The 21112-nt window shown below is 56.8% G+C and overlaps 3 protein-coding genes across 3 annotated transcripts; 2 read left to right on the forward strand and 1 right to left on the reverse strand.

Moving 5' to 3' along the window:
* Window positions 1–1071: 1071 nt before the first annotated feature.
* On the reverse strand, window positions 1072–6160 carry PAF1 (PAF1 homolog, Paf1/RNA polymerase II complex component). The gene is made up of 14 exons (XM_027617537.1): window positions 5573–6160; window positions 4940–4969; window positions 4749–4841; window positions 4303–4424; window positions 4139–4205; window positions 3944–4045; window positions 3755–3860; window positions 3586–3654; window positions 3400–3503; window positions 3193–3309; window positions 2958–3086; window positions 1915–2020; window positions 1710–1800; window positions 1072–1631 (listed from the first exon to the last, which is right to left on the reverse strand). The coding sequence occupies exons 1-14, from the start codon at window positions 5617–5619 to the stop codon at window positions 1228–1230; spliced, it is 1587 nt and encodes a 528-aa protein (XP_027473338.1). The 5' UTR covers window positions 5620–6160; the 3' UTR covers window positions 1072–1227.
* On the forward strand, window positions 6028–10053 carry MED29 (mediator complex subunit 29). The gene is made up of 4 exons (XM_027617538.2): window positions 6028–6395; window positions 7125–7183; window positions 7443–7527; window positions 9725–10053. Exons 1-4 carry the CDS (start codon window positions 6180–6182, stop codon window positions 9965–9967), a joined length of 603 nt encoding a protein of 200 aa, XP_027473339.1. The 5' UTR covers window positions 6028–6179; the 3' UTR covers window positions 9968–10053.
* Window positions 10054–15513: 5460 nt separating this feature from the next.
* ZFP36 (ZFP36 ring finger protein) lies at window positions 15514–17691 on the forward strand. The gene is made up of 2 exons (XM_027620048.1): window positions 15514–15665; window positions 16498–17691. The coding sequence occupies exons 1-2, from the start codon at window positions 15642–15644 to the stop codon at window positions 17449–17451; spliced, it is 978 nt and encodes a 325-aa protein (XP_027475849.1). The 5' UTR covers window positions 15514–15641; the 3' UTR covers window positions 17452–17691.
* Window positions 17692–21112: the final 3421 nt, after the last annotated feature.

Below are 21112 nucleotides of genomic sequence, written 5' to 3' on the forward strand. Positions count from 1 at the left end.
CTTTTCACACCGAAAAGGAAAAAAAAAATGTTATTTTTAGATACATTTTATGAATAACTTTTGTTATGAATATGGCTGGTAACCATTGTGTATGTTATTAAAGATACAAAATGTTGGGAAAAAACAAAAAACCAAAAAAAAAAAAAAATTTTAAAACCACCGCCCTCCCTGCACTCTCAGCCCATTCCCCAGACCTTCTTGCCTCTGCCCTCCTGGTCTGGACCTCCCTCAGCTCTGAGCCCAGGGAGGGGGAGGAAGCCAGGGGGTGGGGTGGCCCTGGGGATCTGCTAAGGTCCCCACCTCCTCTCCCAGTGCCGGGCTGGGTGGGGTGTCAGGTTTATTTATGTACCTCTTGCACACTCATCAACCTATGCAAGTCCCCCACCCCGGCCCCTCCATGTTTCTGTGCCTTTGCTCATTCCCCTCAAGCTCCCAGGGCTTCTCCAGTCCCCCTCTCCCAGTAGCCCCGGGAAGTGGGATGGACAGGGGCCACCTCGTTTGGAATCAGCAGGGTGTCCCTCTTACAGGACCCTCACCACCTCCCAGCCAGTTCTGTCTTCTTCACTACCCATCAGGGTGAGCTGGCTCTGCCGGCATTGGGAGGTGGTGAGGGACACCCCCCAACACACACACACACACAACGGGAGGCAAGAGCTGCCCCCCTCCCCCCACCTGACAGCAGAGTGTGCAGGACGCAGGCGGCCCCACTCTGATGGGCAGGACCCTGACCCTCTTCTGCCCCAGCCCCTCCCCAGCCCCCTCCCCCCACCATGATTTCACCCTCCCTCCTATCCCCAGCCCCACTGGCAGAATCAGCTTTGAGTAACTGTACAGTTTTTCTCGCTGTTGGAGAAGACTTGTTGGAGTTTCACTTGTTTAATGGTCTGGGCTTATTTTGGAAAAAAAAAAAAAAAAACAAGAAACAAAAACAAAAAAGGATTCTGACCTTTGTTATGCTACACTTCAGGGAAAACCTAGTGGCCTTAAGCTGAAACCACGGAGCTCCTGGGAAGGGGGGTTGGGGGGAGGAGAGGTATAAAGCAAATGAGACCACAGGGCTGGGATGGGACATAAAGGGAAAAAAGTCGGTTTTATTAACAGCAAGGCTTGGAGGAGACGAAGGAAACAAAGGGAAAGGGCTCGCCAATAGACCACTCGAAAAGTGCCTTCCTGCGCATAGCAATCGCATTATAATCATGTCTGCACCAACCCTGAAGGACCTGGGACTCAGTCACTGTCACTGTCGGCTTCACTGGAATCAGAAGCTGCAGCTTCACTGCCATCCTCCTGGGCGGAGTGCTCACTGCCACTGGGGAAGGGACTGGCACTGCGGCTCCGGCTCCGCTGGCCACCCCCATCACTGCCACTGTCCGAGTCATTGTCACTGCCACGGGCCTGGCCTCTGTCCTCATCATCAGAATCCGCATCGTCTTCCGAATCCGCATCACTGCCAAAGATCTCCTCTTTGTCCCGAGCGGCCCGGGCCTCGTCCTCGCTGCTCTCATCCTCACCGCTACCACTCTTGTCACTCGCCTCATCCCTGTCACCCTCTTCACGTTCACTCTCGCTGCCCGAGCGCTCATCCTCGCTGCCTTCCTTCTCACTGCTGCTGCCTTTCTCTCGCTCCTCATCTGTAAGGGAGTAGGGAGAAGTGAGACCCAGTTTCCCACCCTTCCAGAGTTCCTGGGATTTGGCCTGTCCAGCTTTACCTGAGCCCCCAGCTTCTTTCTCTTCTGTCTCCATCTCTTCTTCCTCTTCCTCCTCGGGTTCATGGTTCTCCAGCTGGGCCTTCCGTGCCTCCTAGAAGCAGCAGGGTCGAGGGGAAGGAGGATGCTCTGTCAGGTTTCTGTCTCTCTCCTCACCCACCCCCACCCTCTCCACGGGTGCCCTGGGCCAACCAGTGATGTTTGTTACCTGGGCTTCTAATTCCTTCTCATTCATGTCCCGGTGTTTGACCACAAGCAGGGCATTGGTGCCAGACTGAACCCCAGCCTTTGCCCGACGTTTACTCAGGCGGACCCTGCAGTGGGCAGGTTGGTGGGGAGGGGTGTGTGGAAGATGCATATTTTAAAGACCCCAGTGGGGGATCTACTCTAACTTGGTTCTTACTTCCTCACCAATGCTTAGTCCAAAACAGACCAGAATAAATGCAGGTTGAATGAAGGAGACTAAACTCAGAGGTTGGATAAGGGAAAGGGAAGGTTAATAGCTCCATGAGTCCGATGTATTTATAAAATGTACACACACACACAGTGTTACGGATATGTAACAGATTTAAGGTGAATTAGCAACACTTAAAAGCACAGAACCTAGATTGCTGGCTTTCGGAAAATGTTAATCTGTGGCTCCACTGGGACTTTTCCTTCCCATAGAATAGCAACAATAGGTTGGAGCCCTTTGCTGGCCTAGGTCATGGTGCACCTTGGAGGCTGCCAAGAGCTCCAGGTCACCCAGAGCCCACCAGCCCACAGTGCTACCTTTTACATGGGATCAGAATTTGTGATCTCTGCTTTAAACAAACTCAAGGTCACACTTTCTTTCCCAACCTTTACATACACCAAGGTCCCTAGCACAGGAGTAAACTTCCAGCTCTCAGGAGAAAGTTTGTGGGGGTCACCTTTTTTAACTCGGGTATCCAGGATTTCATTTGAAATATTTACGCTCATTTGATGTATTACTCCGTATTCCGCCTATGCTGACTTTCACATGAAGTCTCTTATTACATCGGAGGGAACTTGGCTATTCACCCTACAAAGAAGCTCAATCTCGAGATTTTTTTTCCTGGGTTCGTGTGTTAGAACCAGGTCCAGCTCACATGCTCAAGCAAGCTGCTTCTATTCTTGTTTGAAACGCCTCCAAGTCCTCCAAATGACCTCCAAGGTGGTTCCTGCGTACCCTAGGCTCAGGATTCTAAAGCACAGGCCCAGGCTAATCTGAGGTAGGGGTGTACCAAGTACCTGGTCTCCAGTTCGTTGTAGTAAACCCCGTCACCCTCCCGGAAGATGAAGAAGTAGTTCTCCTCGTAGCCCTTGCTAGCTTTGTTCTTCACGTTCCAGTTGTACTCCCGAGCGATCTTATAGTCATACCTGATGAGGACGAGGGGAACAAGGTCAGCAGCCCCATTTCTTTCTTCTAAGGGAGAAAAGGGAGAGCCAGTCCTCAATTCCCAAAACCTAATCCCAAGCCACGCACACATCATCCGGTGCATAGTCCATCTCCTCCTCCTGGTCCCGCTTTCGTTTCTTCAGCGTCTCTTCCACAGGCAGGAAATAGGCCACAAACTGGTTCCCTTCCTCATCCATCATGCCTCTGGATGGGAGAAGAGGAGGAATGGTGAAGAGTGAGGACAAAGGAGCAGTGAGGAACAGGCCAAGGTGGGCAATGGGGCCACTTACTTACCTGATCATGGCCTGAGACATCATCTCCAAAGCAGCTGCACCACTCGTGTCCTTGGGGGCTGGGTCGGAGTCAAAAATTACCTGAGCACATGGGTTGATCCACATCTAGGGGCAAGAGCACGGGGATTAGACTGGGACAAGCAGAGATGGCAGGCTATCCCTTGCTGCCTCCTGCCCTGGATCTGACCTTAAAGTCTGGGAAGACAGGCATGACCTCCACCGGTGTCACTCGTGGCTTGCTGTAATGCTGGGAGATCTGGTGGGGGCAAAAACAGGGTGGGTGAGGAGGATGCGGAGCTCTGGAACTGCACCTTGGTCTGCCCCCAACCCCCATCCCATCCCAGTCCTTCAAATACCGATTTCTGGGCATCCTCAAAAGTTTTCTCAATGGCTGTGATCTGGCTATCCCTGTCTTTGTATATTTCTTCCTCCGTGAACTGCTGCTTCACAGAAACCCCAATCCTAGGAGTAAAAGAGGGAGGCCTTTAGGGATCACTGGACACACCTGAAATCTCCACTTTCCCTCTCTACCCACCACAACTTACTTGACCTCAGGCTTCTCGTTGGAGATGCCATAACGATTGAACTCCGTGGAGATGTACTCAGTCTTCCGCATCCACGGCACCACCTTTGCATGCTGCTGGGATCTGGGGGTAGAGTATTAGGCACCTAGGACCCACCACCCTCCTTCCATCATAGATCCGCCCCCCATCTCCAGCCCCCACTCAGCACACGCTCACCTCTTGGAGCTTGTGGGGGCCTGAATCTCCTCTTCCAAAAGCTTCTCATCAGCTGGATCTAGGAGTACTAGAGGAGAACAAAGCGGTAGGAGGACTATGAGGGCTGTGAGGGAGGGCCTGGCCTTTGCTGGTGTAGAGCAGGCCCTCCCTGCCTTCCCACACACCGTTGGGGTCGATGCGGTAGGTATCGGGGTTGATGAGATCAATGGTGACCCCCAGGTCTGGCTCAGTGAGGAGGTCGTGTTTGTGCTGTTTTTCCAAGGAAGTCGCTTTGTACTGGACGAACCTGGGTGGGGAAACATACCCATTATATTTTCCTTATTCCAGCTTTACCCTTCACATTCCTGCTTCCCAGAGCCTAAGCTTTTCCAGGGAGGAACTCAAATTGGGAGTGTCCCCCCATGTTGGAGTCAGAAGGCTGGCTCTTCAGTGGGAAAAGACTTGGACACTGCTTGTTTCATTCGTTAACAAATGTTTATGGAGCACCTACTACCATATTAGTAGGTACCGTTCTAGGCCCTGAGATGAGAGCAGTCAACAAAAGCAGCAATCCTTGCCCTCAAGGAACTCATGATCTGAGTTGTTCCGCCCTCCTCCATCTCAGTCTCACCTGTTCTGGTCAAAGGGGTAGGTGATGAACTTGGGGTCGAAGGGAATGTCCGGGAGGCTATTGCAATACTTGACTCGGCAGACCACTCCAGACCTGGGAATACAGTGGCTCAAAACCCAGCCCCTGCTGCCCCACCTCTGCTCCCAGCCCCCACTGGTCCACCCCTTCTGGGAAACCCCAATGGGGCTCACCTCTCAGGCAGAGTCCGGTGAGAATTGGGCCTGGTAGGTAAGAGAGAGAGACATTGACAGAAAGATGGAGAAAACAGGATTGACAGAAAAATTAAGGGGGGGGGGTGTCTCCAAGCTTTTAAAGAAGGGAAGGAGGGGGTGACAAACGGTAATCCCTTTGGGAGGGGTGCTCCAAGAACTTTAACGGAAGGACCCTAGGATTCAACTCCTTGTAGAGAAAGTGTCTCCAAACGCTTTCATGAATGAATCCAACTGCTCAATCCCTTTTGGAGGTGCCGTCTTCGTGTGCTTTAATAGAACTACGTGCTCAATTGCTTTTAGCAAAAGGGTTCTCCAAACGCCTGACTGAAGTAATAAACGCACAATCCCTTCTAGACAGTCTTCCAAGAGCTTAATCCCTGAACTCCATGACAGGGAGGTGGGGGCAACACCCCATCCCTGAAGGAACCCACCCCTGTCTGTCAAAAGTGAGCGCTGCGTGACGTCACGGCGTTCGCGGCGAGGGTTTGACATCACTGGCGGACCCGAGGGGCTGGTGACGTTGTAGGAAGACACCCGCGCCCGACCCCCCGCCTCGCCGAAACCTGGATAGACCTAGACGAAAGCGGTACAGCCAGGTGGCGTGGCGCCTACCTGTGGCCATCCTCCCGCTGGGCCTGGGTCTGGATGGTGGGCGCCATGGCGACAAGGCGAAGGAAGCCCGGACGGGGTCCTTCCTGAGCCGCGGCGAGACGCGGAGGGGTGTACCGACGTCGGCGGGCGCCTAATCCGAGAGAGGGCTCGGTTTGGCGCCGCTCTCTGCCGAGGTAGGGTCGGAAGGAGGTAGGCTGGTGAAGAATTCCAGTGGAGACTCAGCTAAACGCGCAGGCAGCGCCAAAGACGGACTCCCAGCTCCGGCTCCACCAACTGCCGCCAAGACGCTGAGGACCCGACAGGTCGCCTCAGGCCGCGAGGCCTTCTGGGAAATAGAGTCCGGATTAGACCCACACCCGGATTGGCAAACGGCTGGGTAAAGAGCGGAGCGAGGGAGGAAGAGCCTCTTGTGATTGGCGAATCGGTATCTCAATCTGGACGTTTTATTTGAGAGTCAACTCCGGGAGGCGGTTATTCTTTCCTCCCGTTGGCTGAGTTATTTGGGAGGCGGAGCTAACTAGCAAGCGGGGCCTGGAGACAGGGACGCTGAAAAGAAACCGGGAGAGACGCTCTTGTGGCGCACTTCCGGTGCGCTAAACTGAGAAAGATGGCTGCGTCCCAGCAGCAGGCTGCAGCTGCTTCGTCTGCTGCGGGTGTGTCGGGTCCGGGTTCGTCTGGTGGCCCGGGTCCGCAACAGCAGGCGCAACCACCAGCACAGCTGGTGGGGCCTGCTCCGAGCGGGCTTTTGCAGCAACAGCAACAGGACTTCGATCCGGTGCAGCGTTATAAGATGCTCATCCCGCAGCTGAAGGAGAGTCTACAGGTGATTGGCCGAGAGCTGCTAGAAGCTAGCGGGGTTTGGTTCTCTGATTCCAAGGGGGAGGGCGGAGGGGCTCTTTAGTCTGGGAGAGCGCAAAGGAGCATTAGGCAGGAAAGCGGAATGACATTTGGTCCTCTTGATGAGGCCAAAGCAAAGCTCTGCGGCTCGACAGTGCGAGCGGATCAGTACGGATGTTGGGCCTGGGAATGGCCGGAACTCGAGTGGGAGGGAGTTTAAAGGTAAAACAAGGCTCTGGTGGTTAAAGCCTGAGGAAAGGACTGCCCTCTACAGAGATTCTGCCTGTGATTGGTGGATGTGGGAGGACTGTAGGATATGTCGGAGAGATTATTGGGAGAACCCTAGGTGAGAGCCGGCCTTTGGGAAAATATGGGTGCTACTCTGGATTGACAGGAGGAGAGGTGCCAAGTGAAGAGGAAGCTTGCAATTGAATATATATATTTTTAAAGATTTTCCTTATTTCAGAGAGAGAGAGAGAGAGCAAGCATGAGGGGGGCGGGGGAGGGGCAGAGGGAGAAGCAGACTCCCCGCTTAGCAGGGAGCCGAGCGCCGGCCCATCCCAGGATCCCGGGATCATGACCCGAGCCAAAGGCAGACGCTCAACCGACTGAGCCACCCAGGCGCCCCGAAATTGAATAGATCTTAAGAGTGTAGATCTATCAAAAGTGTCCCCTTCTGTTTCTCTATTTTCTGCATTTTTTTTTCCTTAACTAGACCTTGATGAAGGTTGCAGCCCAGAACTTGATTCAGAACACTAACATTGACAACGGACAGTGAGTATAGTCCCCTTTCCCCGGTCTTAGAACCTCATACCCGGATCCCCACCCACCTACCCCCCTTCCTTCTGTTTTCAAGCCCCACTCCTCAGCAACCCGGCTTGCTCTTTTGCCTCTTCTAAAACAGCCCCTTAGGCCCTGCCTTGGGCCTTCTGGGCCTAAACTTGGTTTCCTGATGGATACTTGGTTGGGTAGACACTGAAGTCTCGGAGATTGGAAATCCATTCTCCAGTCACCTTCTCCTCCTGGGCTATAGAAAGAGCAGTGATGGACCCATACAGCGCTTTGACAAGTGTCTGGAGGAGTTCTACGCACTCTGTGACCAGCTGGAGCTCTGCCTGGTAAGGGGCCTCCTAGACACTGGGTGACCACAGTCCTGCCTCAGTCCCCAGGTCTTCAGGAACTGTCAGTCAGCACACACTGGGCATCTCCTAGGGGCCACACTTGTGCCTCAGCTGATGCTGGGGACGCAGTGTTGCTGCAATCCTTGCCTTCACTAAGCTTCCAGTTCAGTGGGGTGACATACATCTCCAAACAGTGACAGCTGAGAGTGGTCAGGGCTGTAATAGGAAAAGCCCAGGCCACAGAAGTCAGGGCTATGATGGGGGAGGCACAGGAGGAGGGGTCAGGATTAAAATGAGGGAAGCTCAGGGGATTGTGGAAGCCCCAAAAAGGCACCCGACTCTGCCTAGGGTGGGGCAGGGAGAAGAGAGGGTGGCTCAGAGAGGTTTACTGGTAGAGAGCACATCTGAGCTGAGACTGGAGCAAAAATGGAAGGGGGCAGGAGTTTCGAGGAGGGCAGGTGGCTAAGAGCACAGCCTCTGGAATCTGGATGGACCACCAGTCTCTACCTGTGAGCTTCGGGTTTCTCCTTTGAGAAACGGATTTTGGGGAAAGACGGCAAGATCATACATGTAAAAAGCGTAACGTGGTACTAAGCACGTGGCAAACGTTTCCTGTAGTGACATCATCATCATCATTATTTTAAACTGGGGTTTGAGGCCCCTGGGTGGCTCAGTCGTTAAGCATCTGCCTTCGGCTCAGGTCCTGATCCCAGGGTCCTGGGATCGAGCCCCACGTCAGGCTCCCTGCTCGGCAGGAAGCCTGCTTCTCCCTCTCCCACTCCTCCTGCTTGTGTTCCCTCTCGCTGTGTGTCTCTGTCACATAAATAAATAAAATATTTTTTAAAAAAATAAACTGGGGTTTGAAGGAAAAGTCAGAATTTGAGAAGCCTGGTGGTGGCAAAAAGGTGTTCCAACCAGGAGGAACAGGTTCTACCTTAATTTCCCTTTAGGAATGTCACGAAATTCAGTTTAGCTGAGGTATAGCAGGCATTAGGGCTTGTTGGAATTTTTTTTTTTTTTTTTTTTAAGATTTCTTATTTATTTGAGAGGGAGAGCACATGTACATTCGGGAGCAGGGGGCAGGGGCAGAGGGAGAGAGAAGCAGGCTCCCCGCTGAGCGTAGAGTCTGACGTGGGGCTTAATCCCAGGGCCCCCAGATCATCACCTGAGCCGAAGTTAGACACTTAACCCACTGAGCCACCCAGGCGCCCCAGGGCTTGTTGTATTTTGAATATAGCCCCGAGGGTGCTGGGGAGCAGTGGAGGAGTTTAAGCAGGGAAGAACGTGGACCTGCTGGCTTTTTTAGGAATATGGCTGCTATATTCTTTGGCTGCCAAGTGAAGGATGGGTCAGAGGAGCCAAGAGTGGAGGCTGAGAGCCCAAGGAGGCAACCATGACAGGATTCAGGTGGGCTAGGCTGCACCAGGACAGGGCCCTGAGAAATTGGGGAAGAGCAGATGGGAAAGCTACACAGAAGGCTCTGTGTACAGGCTATGGGGCTGCCAGACCGTGGAAGGAGCGGTCTCCAGGATGAGGTCCAGGGCTCCAGTTGGAATGGCAGTGCCCTTCCTGCGATAGGGACCCAGGAAGAGGAAGAGGAACAGTTTGGTGGGGAGGGTAGAAGGACTCTGGGATTTCAGGGGAGGCTGGGGACACAGGTGTGGTGTTGTCACTGCAGAGGTGAGAGCTGAGTGGTGCGTATGGGTGGGACAGCCGTGAGAGGCCATGAGCACGAGAGGAGCTGAGGCCTGGGAAGTGCCTCACTTAGGGCTTGGGCAGAGTAAGCAGGAACTAGACAGAGCAGCCAGAGAAGGAGGAGGAGAACCAGGAGTGTCATCAGAGAAGTCACTGCCAGGGTCAAGGCTGGAGTTAGGACAGTCCCGGCACCGGCAGCTGACACTCATTCCATGATGTGCTAGGATCTCTGGCTGTCTCTCACGCTCTTCTCACCACTCTCACCTGATGAGGTAGCAAAGGCAGTGATTAAACCCATTTTGTTTTCCAAAGAAGGAAAAAGACTCAGAAGCAGCCGCGTGCCTCAGGGTCACCCAGCACGTGGTTGGCAGGGCCAGGCTCTGACTCCCAAGCCCCTGGGAGTCCAGAGGCCAAGCAGGCTACCCAAGGCTGGCCCTTGGGGTGGGGTTGGGAGCCCCGGGAGTGACACTGATGCCGCACCTTGCCTTCCCGTCCACAGCGCCTGGCCCATGAGTGCCTGTCCCAGAGTTGCGACAGCGCCAAGCACTCTCCAACTCTGGTGCCCACGGCCACCAAACCGGACGCCGTGCAGCCGGACAGCCTGCCCTACCCACAGTACCTGGCGGTCATCAAAGCCCAGATTGCCTGTGCCAAGGACATTCACACTGCTCTCCTGGACTGCGCCAACAAGGTCACGGGCAAGACGCCTGCACCACCTACAGGCCCTGGGGGCACCCTGTGAGCTGGCAGGGCTGGGAGTGGGCAGGCTGCTCGGGAAGGGGGCGGGGAGGGAATGAAGAGTGACCTCAAAGCAGCCTGGTCTCTGCCTCTTCTTCGCGCCTGAGCCCTGTGGCGGGAGCCAGCAGGGGGCAGCAGAGGCCAGCAGGGAGCACGCAGGGCGGGGCCTCGCCGCTCCCGGCCCCCCGCTGTCCTGCCTAGCCGGGATGCACTTTGGACCGCCTGTTGATGACCTCTTCCAGAGGCTCTCCCCCAACTTGGCCTGAGCAAAGAGCCCTGACCTGCCTCTCTCCCTCAGTCCTTCCGGATTCTGTTGGGGGGATGGTCTCTCTGTGGTTGCTCCTTTTTCTAGCTGTCTCTCTGTGTGTTTCTAAGGTATGGGTCTGTTGTCTCTCATTTGGTCTCTTTCTGTCCCTGTCTCTCTGCCTCTGTGGTCCTGTCTCCCTGTCTCTGACCATCTCTGTCTTAGTCCCCTTTTGCTCTCTTCTGCCCCCAGTTCCTAAGTGGGACTCTGTTTTGAAGGGGGCCGGATTCCGGGAGCCAGACCCCTAGGCTACCTGGGGCTAGGGGAAGAAGTTGCATTTCCAGGGGCCACGGCCAAGTCCAGGGATCCCCTGGACCCAGCACCTCCCATGTCAGCCCAGCCCCCAGGTCCTCAGCCCAGGAAAGGGGAAGTGAAGGGGTTCTAGGCCTTGACCTCAGCATGCCTGGTCTGAGAGCAACTCATTCCCCCACCCCAACCCAGAGCCTGCGTCAGCAGCATTCAGACAAGGGGCATTGTGCAATCCGTGGTGAAGCCTAGCCCAGCTGGATGCCTGGGTCCCTGTATTTTTAGCCCCAAAGGAGAAGTGAAAAGGCCCTAGCAGGGGTGAATCATCAGTCCTGGGGAAGAACCCAGGCGCCTGGGCCCCAGCTCCGGGAAGCAGGCCTTGGGGAGGGGGCTTCAGGGAAGGGTGGCCCACCGGGCTCCCCCTCTTCTCTGAGAGCGAGCTTTGGGAGCTCAGGCTTGGCTTTCAGGCCTGGGCAAGTACAAGGCGGAGCTACCAGCCCAGGCCCAGCTGTTGGGGTGTGAAAGGCTCAAGTGAGTCAGCTTGCTTGCGGGACTGCCCCACCCAACACCTTCTGTGCCCTGGTTCCCATCTTGCCACCCAGAGGCGTCCTGTCCCAGACCCCACGTCTGCAAGGAAAGCCTGGGACTGTGGAGACCTGTGATTCACCCAGAGCCCGAGTCCCCACACAGGAGTCCTGGGAAATGGCCAGCCCCTCTGTGTGTGTGTATGTGTGTATGTGTGTGTACACATCCCAGAAAGTTCCTTTCTTGAAGTGCCAGGCATGCAGGGCAGGCCCCCACGAAGGGTAACAGACTTCTCTCTCTCTCTCTCTCTCTCTCTCTCTCTCTCTCGGGCACTAGCTGAAGACACTGTCCACAGGAATAAGTCTGACACAAATGCAAGATATGCAGTTGAAGAATTATGTTACTTTGTTTAAAAAAAAAAAAGTTTGAGAGCTTAGGTTGGGTAGTGGTCCATGGGTATTCATCATTATTAGAGTCTGTAAATAGATGTTACACATATTACTTGTCAAATAGATGGTAAGATTTACTTTGGGGGAAGAAAAGTCCTTGGCAGAGGTCACGAAGGTCTTGCTGAGAAGGTGCTACTGGAGTAGATTGCATGTGGGCATTTGGAGGAGCATCCCAGGGAGGAGAGCGGCCAGCGCAAAGGCCCTGAGGCAGGAATGTGCTGATGTGTTTATGGGACAGTGTGGAGGCCTGGACCACAGCACAGGGACAGGGGTAGAAGTTCACACAGGTCACAAAGGACTTTAGCGGAGATTTTTACTAGATTATTAGACCCAGAGGGAGATTATACAGCCTGGTGCACAACCACATACTCCAGGGAAAGGTGTACATGAGAACCACAGCCACACAGGGCACAAGAGACCATGCAGAGAACAGCTTAACCCACCGCCCTACAATCATGGTGTCCCCAGGATCTCCGGTTCAGTGACAGTCCCACAAACCCTAAAGGAGCAATCCAACCACATGAATATACAAACAACTCTAATCACCATTTAACCCTCTATCTTTCACCCCATCGCAGACTTTGCCCATCACAGGCTGACTCAGCCCTACCCTCAGCTCAACATTATCGAAAGCAGCCTTAGCTGGGGATAGATAATGCTTCTCAGGTACAAGTGTGTGCGTGTGTGTCTCGGCTCTGCCCATGGAGGCGGCGAACAGTGACCAGCCGCCCTCCCCATCATGTGCGCTGTAGACGTCAGGAACCGAAGTTCACCAGTTTCACTGCCTTGTGACTGGGCCTCAGAGGAACCTCATCCAGACTGTGGCCTCCCCGTGTTCTCAGCCTCACCCCGAATAAGGACACACACTTGGAAACACTAATTCGCGACTCGCGCAGCTGTGGGGACCATGCACACAGCCACAACTACCTACAGTCACACAGGTGCTCACACACACAGCTTCCGAGTCGCGCTCACAGGTCCTCCTCCCGCCGGAAGGCCCGGCTACCCAGGCCCTCACCAGGCACTCCTCAAGGGGTTCCACACAGTCACTCCAGAGCCCACGGTGGTTCAGCGCCCCGCAGATGTGCGTGTAGGTATGCAAGTCACACGTTCCTGTGACGGCCACCTCGAAGACAACTGCAGTTGAGTACACACTCCCACACGCAGAGATGGCTAAAGTAAACAGTAGAGTCACCCGCACAAGTGCAGGTGGTTTCACACATGTATTCACACAGCCGTGGCGGGCGGGACTGGAAGGGCACAGCCCTCACACAGGAAACGGGGCGCGCACCCTCGTGTCCCACACCTACCTCCCCTAACTGTGCACCCAGCCACGCCGGGGCACACACGCTCGCACCTGCAGTACGCACACACACTGAACGTCGGACCCGGTCCCCCCCTGCGCCCCACCGCTGGCCCACGCAGTTGCACGCTCGGCCGCGCCCGCTCGCGCCCAGGCACGCCAGGCGCGCACACGTGCCGCGAGGACACGCTCCCCGGCTCGCCCGCGCACTCGCACCGACTCTCACACCCCCGCGTTTCCCGTCCCCGCTTGTTTTTCTGGAAACTCTGCTCGCCGTTCCCCTCCCCCTAGGCCGGAAGTGCCCGCCGTATTTTTAGCCACACTGGTTTCCGCCCCTTTCCTCCTCGCTCTGCCCGCCCAGGAGCTACCCCCCTGCACCCCGCGGGGGACCCCGGCCATCCCCTTCCCCACCGTCATTCCAGAGGGGATTCCCGGCCGCCGCTGGGGCCACGGATTTTCCCGCTGGCTACGTGGGGAGCGGGGAGGAGTCCTGCCCTGAACTTCCTCCCGGGCTGGGTGTCTGGGGCCTGGACGGGGTGGGAAGGGGGATGGGAGCCAGACTCCTAGATGGGAGAGGGGGGAGAGGCTGGGGGCTCGGACTTGGACTAGAGAGAGAGAAGGGGGCTGGGCGCCCGGCCTTGGGGGGGTCTGACGTAGGAGAGGCTGGAGGCCCGGTCTCCTGGATCTGAGCAGAGAGGTGGTTTGGAGATCCGCACTCCTAGAGCTGAGCAAGGAGGGGCCGAGGCCCGGGGCCCGGGGTCCCACCCGTCTGCATTTCGGTGGAGGATCGGCCCTTCCCCGCGCAAAGCTCCCTCTCCAGCCTCTTCGAGCGTCGCCCAATCCCAAGCGTCCCGGCTGTCGGGGCCGATGACTAAGCAGATAGGAGAGGGGAGGGGGTCAGCCTGACTCAGGGCTGGGAAATGCTCCCTGTCCCTAGGGAATCGAAACTCCTCCAGGATCGCGGCCAGAGCCGAGCCAGACTCCGGGGACCCCGGGGTGTCTCCCCACCTCCCGTTTCCCCGCCGCCTCCGTCCTATTAGCGGCACAGGGATTTGGAGCCCAGCCGGGAGGCGGGTACCAGACACCTCCCCTTTCCCCTTTTTGCCGTTGTCCTCGAGGCTGTGTGTTTACAGGCGACACAAGCCCTGGTTACAAGAGAGGAACCCGGGCGTCCGGGTCGAGCCTCCTCGTCACGGCTTCCAGGAAGCCCCCCTCCCCCGCCCCTTGCGAATGAGTCACGGGCGAGCGGGAGGCTGCAACCGTGCCAAAGCCGCCCGCAGCCGCCCAGCTCACGGGACTGGCCGGGAAGGTCCCTCAGCCCCAGAAAGCGCCGCACCAGGGATTCCCCCGAGCTCTGTCCGACGAGGCAAGTCGGTGTGCCTGCCGACTCTTCCCACCTCAATACGAGCCCGCGGTCGCAGCTTGCAAAAATAAACTTTCCACCGTTATAACTGCACTCCATGGCAATGATTTCTACCCCCAGGTTTTCACTCAGGGCAGCCAGCTCACCAAGATCCCCTTAAAAGTAAACTTTCTTCCCAGGTCTCTGTAACAGAGTGTCACTCAGGGCTGTGACAATCACAAACTTGCCAACGTGGGGCGTAATCCCCGCAAATTAAGAGTTCTCTCGAGGCACACCCCTTTACAAGACACCCCTGCAACCATCCGTCGGGGGGATGACCCATTTCTCCCGCCTCCAGACGACTTTCCATCCAGGCAACCCTCCACCACAACAAAAGACCTCCCCGTTTCCAATCTTCAGTTTTCTCAGAGGACAAACTCTTAGTAACAGGCACTAGGAGAGTAACTTGGCCTTTCTGTGCCTGGGTTTCCTGGTGCGTAAAATGGGCATAATAACGCCCTTGAGTTAATGTATGTAAAGCACTTTCATAGAACAGTGCTTAGCCCAGACGGAACGATCAGAAGTGCCATTCTTTATCTGCGTGAGCATGAGAGGATCCCTTCCTGCCTCTCCAGGTATCCCGGGCCCCCCGCCCCCCGCGAGTCGGGCTAGGGGTATGGCGAGCGATCAAAGGTCTCCGGATCTGGGCTGTTTGGGGGTGAGACCCAGCCAGGCGGGTAGGTCTCAGAATTCCCCACCCAGCCTGTTGGTCTCCTCTCGGTGTTGCTCCTAGGGATTTCTGTTTGTAGGTGTTTGTTTCTCCCTCTTTTTCTGTTTATGTGGCCCTCCCTCTCGCTTCCCGCTTCGAGTTTGTCTCTCTGGAATTGTCTCTAACATGTCGTCTTCTCTGTCTCCCAACTTCTTCTCTCCCTGCCCTGTCTCACCCTCTGGGTCTATGTCTCCCAGCGTGTGTCTCTCCCTCCACGTCTGTCTCTCTGTGTGTTTTTCTCTTTGGGTCTCTCCATTTCGGTCTCTCTCTCTCTCTCTCCCCCCACGTCTCTCCCCGCCCCCGTCCGCCTCTCCCGCGCACGCCCTCTTGGCCTCAGCCCGTGTCAATTCCCCCGGGAGCCCTGCCCCCACCACGGCGCAGTTCGATTCTCCACGCCTCCGTCTCCAGCCTTGAAAACTGGGCCGACACCACCCCACCCCCACCCCCACCCCCACCCCCACCCCCCTCCCAACCCTGGGCACTCCCCGCTGGGTCGGGGCCGCCCGCGGGGCGGGCTCCGGTTCGTCTTGGCCGGGGGCCGGGGGCCGGGGGCCCAGAGGGCCTGGCTGGGGGCGCGCGTCCGGGAAGCGCCCCTCCTGGCCCCACCCACCCGGGCCCGCCCCGCTGGCCCCGCCTCCACCGCCTCTATAAAAAACCCCGGCTCCGCCGGCCAACCGCAGCCTGACTTCAGCGCTCCCAGTTTTGGCCGACTCCGCAGCCCATCGGCCTTTCGCGCCGCCATGGATCTCACCGCCATCTACGAGGTGAGCCCCGCCGAACGACACCCCCGGGGTCCGCTGGCTTGACTCCCTCCTTAAACTAGGGCTCTCTAGCGCCGAAAAGTCCGGCCAGGGACCTCCGGCTCCCTTCTCAAACTGCAGCTAGGAAGAGTCGCACACTCCGGCCCGGGGTCCCTGTCTCCCTTTTCAGACCAGTGCGAGTCTCGGGAGGTGCAAATGGAGCTCGCGACTTCGGGTCTCCGGCGCAACATTGGTGGGGTGGCCCTCGGAGATGGAAAGTTGGAGGACTTTTTTCAGACTCCGGCTGTCTGGAGGCGGAAATGGCCCCACACCTGGCTTACCCCCTAGCAGTTGCTGAGGGCGCGGTTTTGCGCGGAGGCGTCTCTGGGGTTGGAGTCTCGGGGTGAGGGGAAGCCAACTTCTGTCTCTCCACCCCTTGACCCAGCGGAGAACTCTGGGAACTCTAAAACCGAAGAGATCCCGAGTCCTGGGTTAAGTTTGCATGCTTCTCCAGTTGTGAAACTGGAGAACCCCATGCGCGGGGTCAGATCCCGAGGGGCCCAGAGGCTCGAAATTGGGAGGACAGTGGTGGTGTCTGACTTTGAGGGTCTCCTCTTGATCCGGTCGGGGGAGCCGGGGTGCCTTCCTAGGTCCCTCGGGATAGGCTTCTGTCGCGAATAAACTCAGAACGCCCAAATCGGGATTCCCGCGATCCGGCACCCATATTTTAATGTGGGCAGGTGGGGCTCAGGCCGGGAAGCCCACAAACCGGACTGGCAGGCTCTTAGGTGCCCTCCAGCTGTGGTGGGGCGTCACCCAGCATTTTCGGTGTCTTAAACAATCCTTGTTCCCACAGAGCCTCCTGTCGCTGAGCCCTGACCTACCATCTGACAACGGAGAGACCGAGTCCAGCCCAGGCTGGGCCTCCTCCAGGCTCTGGAGCCTCAGCTCATCCGACAGCAGCCTGGCTGGGGTGGGTGCCCGCCTGCCTGGCCGCTCCACCAGCCTGGTGGAGGGTCGAAGCTGTGGCTGGGTGCCGCCACCCCCAGGCTTCGCCCCCCTGGCTCCCCGCCCAGGCCCTGAACTGTCGCCCTCACCCACCTCACCTACTGCAACCCCCACCACCTCATCCCGGTACAAGACTGAGCTATGTCGGACCTTCTCAGAGAGTGGGCGCTGCCGCTATGGGGCCAAGTGCCAGTTTGCCCACGGTCTGGGTGAGCTGCGCCAGGCCAGCCGCCACCCCAAGTACAAGACCGAACTCTGCCACAAGTTCTACCTCCAGGGCCGCTGCCCCTACGGCTCACGCTGCCACTTCATCCACAACCCCAGCGAAGATCTGGCCGCCCCAGGCCACCCCCATGTGCTGCGCCAGAGCATCAGCTTCTCGGGCCTGCCCTCCGGCCGCCGAACGTCACCACCACCAGCAGGCCTGCCAGGCCCTTCCCTGTCGTCCTGCTCTCTCTCTCCCTCCAGCTCCCCACCACCACCACCTGGGGACCTTCCACTTTCACCCTCTGCCTTCTCCGCCGCCCCTGGGACCCCGGTGGCCCGAAGGGACCCCACTCCCGCCTGTTGCCCCTCCTGCCGAAGGGCTACCCCCAGTAGCGTCTGGGGGCCCTTAGGCGGCCTGGCTCGGAGCCCCTCTGCACACTCCCTGGGATCTGATCCTGACGAATATGCCAGCAGTGGCAGCAGCCTGGGGGGATCCGACTCACCTGTCTTCGAGGCCGGGGTTTTTGGGCCACCGCAGCCGCCTGCAGCCCCCCGGCGACTCCCCATCTTCAACCGCATCTCCGTTTCTGAGTGACAAGTGCCCGCCCAGTACAGATCAGCTGGATCTCAAGGGGGCCATTTCTCTTTTGCCGCGGGCTCCACAGGGGCCCCCGGGGCTGTGGGAAACTGCGGGACTCCAATCAAGTAGCCTCCCCACCCCCCACTTTCCAAAGTGCATTAACCCACTCCCCTGACCCCACACTGGGGCAGGTCCCCAGTGTGCAAGCTCGGTGTTCATGGTGTTGGGGGAAGGAGAGTTTTCCGGGGTCTTGTAAAAAAAAAAAAAAAAATGTAGCAGATTTGAGGAAGGCAGTGAGCCCTCTACCCACCCCTCCCTTTCCCAATGCTGTGAATAATAGGCTCCCACTGCCCCCTTCCAATTTCTCCTAGACCCTGAGGTTCCAGTATCTGGTGGTGACTGGAGCCTCCCCCTGAGGGGGAATCCTGGTGCTCAAATTTCCCTCCAAAAGCAAGTAGCCAAAGCCATTGCCAAACACCCCCCCCCGACACACACACCCCCAGCCATTGGGCCCTTTATTTATGACGACTTTATTTATTCTAAGAGATTTTATAGTATTTATATATATTGGGTCGTCTGCTTCCCTTGTATTTTTCTTCCTTTTTGTAATATTGGAAACGATGGAATAATTATTGTTATAAGTATACTATAATAATATATTAATATATTGTTAAAAGTTTATTTTTGTGTTTTTTGGAATTTTTAAATAAAAGGAATCTGCGTGTAAACTGGAATCCTGGATTTGCTGCGGTCTAGAAGCCGTAAAAAGGAGCGGGGAGGGTGGCCTGGGCTTTTTTCAGAACCGGGATAGGTACGGTCGACCGATCGCCCCCTCGAACCCTCGCAGACGGAGCCGCCCGCGGCGCTTACCTGGCAGGAAGTGACGTCACCTGGCCCGGCCGTTCACCTGAGAGGGCGGGGCCCAGGTGAGGTCACCCTAGGAACTCGGAGAGCCAGTTCCCGGGGCGTGGGGGCGCAGGTGCTCCCGTCCAGCCGGGCTCCTTGACCCAGCTCGCGGCCGGGCGCGGGCGGGACGGCATGTTTCCGTCCCCAGGGGGCCGAGGGAGGAGGGCGGGGCGGAGCGGAGAGGACGGAATGTGCCGGGGCGCGAGCCCAGGACGGACGGGGGCGGCGCGGCGGGGGGGGGGGGGGAGGGGGCATCCCGAAAGTCGGGGCGTCCCGGGGTCCCACCACCCGGCGTTCCAGGACGTGAGAGCCCGGGAGAACTCAGGCTTTCTTAACCCCGGGGAAGGCAGCGTGAGAGCCCCAGGATTCCAGACAGAATCTCAGAGGTAGTCTCGGCGACTCAGAATTCTAACCCCCTCGTGTCTCCGAAAACTTGCAGGGACCGCAAAACGCAGCATTCTGGCTTTTCGGGCCCCCAGAACCTCGGAATTGCAGAGTCTTGGCCCGTCGGGACTCGAGAAGTTGGGCATTTGGGGAGCCTTGGAAGATCAAGGGCTCGCGCTCCAGGGTGGGGGCTCGGGCTCGCCAGGCCCGAGTGTGGGTCGCGGCCGCGTCGGGCGGGGCCCCGGGGACAGCGGCGTCCTCGGACCATACAAGGCAACAGGCTGCGGGAACCACCCTGGGGCGGGGGAGCCGGCCGCCCCGCGCCCGGAAGCCGCCCCGCGTCAGCGCCGGGGCCCCGCCCCCCTTCCGCCGCCGCCGCCGCCCCCCTCAACCCCTTCCCCCCTTCCCTTTCCTCTCCCCTCCCCCACTTCCCTCTCCTCTCCCCACCTCCCCCCTGTCAGTTCCTCCTGCGCCGCCCTTCCCTTCACCCTCCCCAACTCTTCTCCTCCCCCAGTAGTCCTCTCCCATTCCCCTTTTTAATGTGTTCCCCTTCCAGCTCCCACCCCGCTGTGTTCACCCCCTCCTTTCTTTCCTTCAGTTCCCCTCCTCCTCTCCCTTCCCTCCCCCCACCCTCCCCCCCCCCCCCCCCCCCCCCCCCCGCCCTCTCCACCCTTTTCCTCCCGGGCTCTCACTCACTGTCTCCTGGGTTCCACCTCTCCTCCCCACCCTTCTGCTCCCTCCTGCTGGTGTTCTCCCTCACCCTCTCCAGCCCCTTCCCCTCCTCTGCCTTCTCCCCTCCCTTCCTCCCCTGCCTCCTTGCCCTCTCTTCTTTGGCTCTCTCTCCTTGCCCACTGGCAGGCCCTGACCATTGATCTCCTCTTCCCAGAAACTGCACTCCCCTCATTTTTGGGAAAGGGCTCAGATCTCCAGACTTAGGAGAAAGGGTTGGAATAAAAGAAAACACGGAGACCCAAAGACATTAGGGAGGTAGAGAGCAAGAACAAGCCAAGCAGAGACAGTTTACAGACACTGAAAGAACAAGAAACTGACATCTCTGGCCCTTCCCTTAGCAAAAACAGATTTACTGCCCCTTCCTAAAACAAAAACCTCATTTGAGAAAATGACCCCTACCACTAGCTACCAGTGCCAAACACCTGGGAGTCCCCTTGACTACTCTTTGTCAAACCCACACCCCAGTCCAGCAGCAATTCTGTCTGATACCTTCCACACAGATCTACCTGTCTCCTGTGGCTCCCACTCCGGTCCTACCCAGCGTCATCTTGCACCTGAACCTTCCTAGCAGCCCCTTCCTGGTTTCACTGGCTCAGGACGTACCCTCAGTCTCTCCCCACTCCCCAACAAGACAACCCCAGGGAACCTGTCCGGACACCTGAGTCAGAGTCAGATCACATAAAAGGCAAAGTCCTAAGTCCTTCACCAGCCTACATGGCCTGATTCTTTGGCCACTGTTGCACTATTCACACTGGCTTTCTAGCTATTCACCAATATACCTGACCTGCTGCTTCAGCCACAGGGCCTTTGCACTGGCTGCTACCGCTGCCTGTCCTATTCCCCCAGGTATTGCCATGGCTTACTCCCCTCCTATAGGTCTCTGCTCAGATGTCTCCTCAGTGAGATGGTGTTTGACTATTACTATTACAACCCACACTGAAGCTCTGACACCCTCATCCTCCCTACTTTGCTCTACTTCTTCCATGACATTCACCACCATCACCTAGCATATAAAATGTAGTTTTCATGCTTATAGAAACCTGCCTCTCCCACTGGAATGTGAAATCCTCAGTGGCAGGGACTTTGTCTTGTCATTGCTGCATCACTCATGCCTAAATCCTAAACAGGAGTCAGTCACAGAGCGGATGTTCAGCATTTGTTGAAAGAAACAAATCAGTTCAGAAAAAGGGAGGAAAAGAGAGAGTAAACTCCAAAACACGGGAGGAAAAAAATAGTAACTATGTGATGTGATTGATGGTAACTGAACTTCTAGTAATCATTTCACAATTTACACATATATTGAATCATGTTGTATACCCTGGACTGACTAATACGGTGTTATATGACAATTATATCGGGGGGGGGGGGAACCCAACACGGGAAAGATGGAGAAAGAGGCAGTGCCATACAGTTTGCAGAAGACCCGGCACATGTACAGAAGTCTTAAAACTGAGATTTGCAGACCCAATTAAACGCTCGGGCATTTAAGAGGCGACACCACCCTCTGGCGGCCCGGGTGGAAACGGCACCTCCCCACAATACAGAACGCTCTGCAGGGCGGTCGTCAGAGTTCCAGGAGTTCCAGCCCGAAAACTCCGAAGATCGAAACGTTCATTTCTCTAGGTGATGATGCAGATGTTTTGGTTGATTTCTA

The sequence above is a fragment of the Zalophus californianus genome, chromosome 17 (genome assembly GCF_009762305.2).
Source record: "Zalophus californianus isolate mZalCal1 chromosome 17, mZalCal1.pri.v2, whole genome shotgun sequence".
NCBI lineage: Eukaryota > Metazoa > Chordata > Mammalia > Carnivora > Otariidae > Zalophus > Zalophus californianus.

What these genes read in the sequence shown, in the direction of transcription:
- PAF1 (XM_027617537.1), bottom strand. Translation starts at nt 5,619, where the DNA reads ATGGCGCCCACCATCCAGACCCAGGCCCAGCGGGAGGATGGCCACAG. An exon ending in TACAACGAACTGGAGACCAG is followed by an intron (nt 2,021 to 2,957) that starts GTACTTGGTACA and finishes TGCCCACTGCAG; the next exon opens with GGTCCGCCTGAGTAAACGTC. An exon ending in AGAAGGAATTAGAAGCCCAG is followed by an intron (nt 1,801 to 1,914) that starts GTAACAAACATC and finishes TGCTGCTTCTAG; the next exon opens with GAGGCACGGAAGGCCCAGCT.
- MED29 (XM_027617538.2), top strand. Translation starts at nt 6,180, where the DNA reads ATGGCTGCGTCCCAGCAGCAGGCTGCAGCTGCTTCGTCTGCTGCGGGT. An exon ending in ACTAACATTGACAACGGACA is followed by an intron (nt 7,184 to 7,442) that starts GTGAGTATAGTC and finishes CCTGGGCTATAG; the next exon opens with AAAGAGCAGTGATGGACCCA. An exon ending in ACCAGCTGGAGCTCTGCCTG is followed by an intron (nt 7,528 to 9,724) that starts GTAAGGGGCCTC and finishes TCCCGTCCACAG; the next exon opens with CGCCTGGCCCATGAGTGCCT.
- ZFP36 (XM_027620048.1), top strand. Translation starts at nt 15,642, where the DNA reads ATGGATCTCACCGCCATCTACGAG. An exon ending in ATCTCACCGCCATCTACGAG is followed by an intron (nt 15,666 to 16,497) that starts GTGAGCCCCGCC and finishes TTGTTCCCACAG; the next exon opens with AGCCTCCTGTCGCTGAGCCC.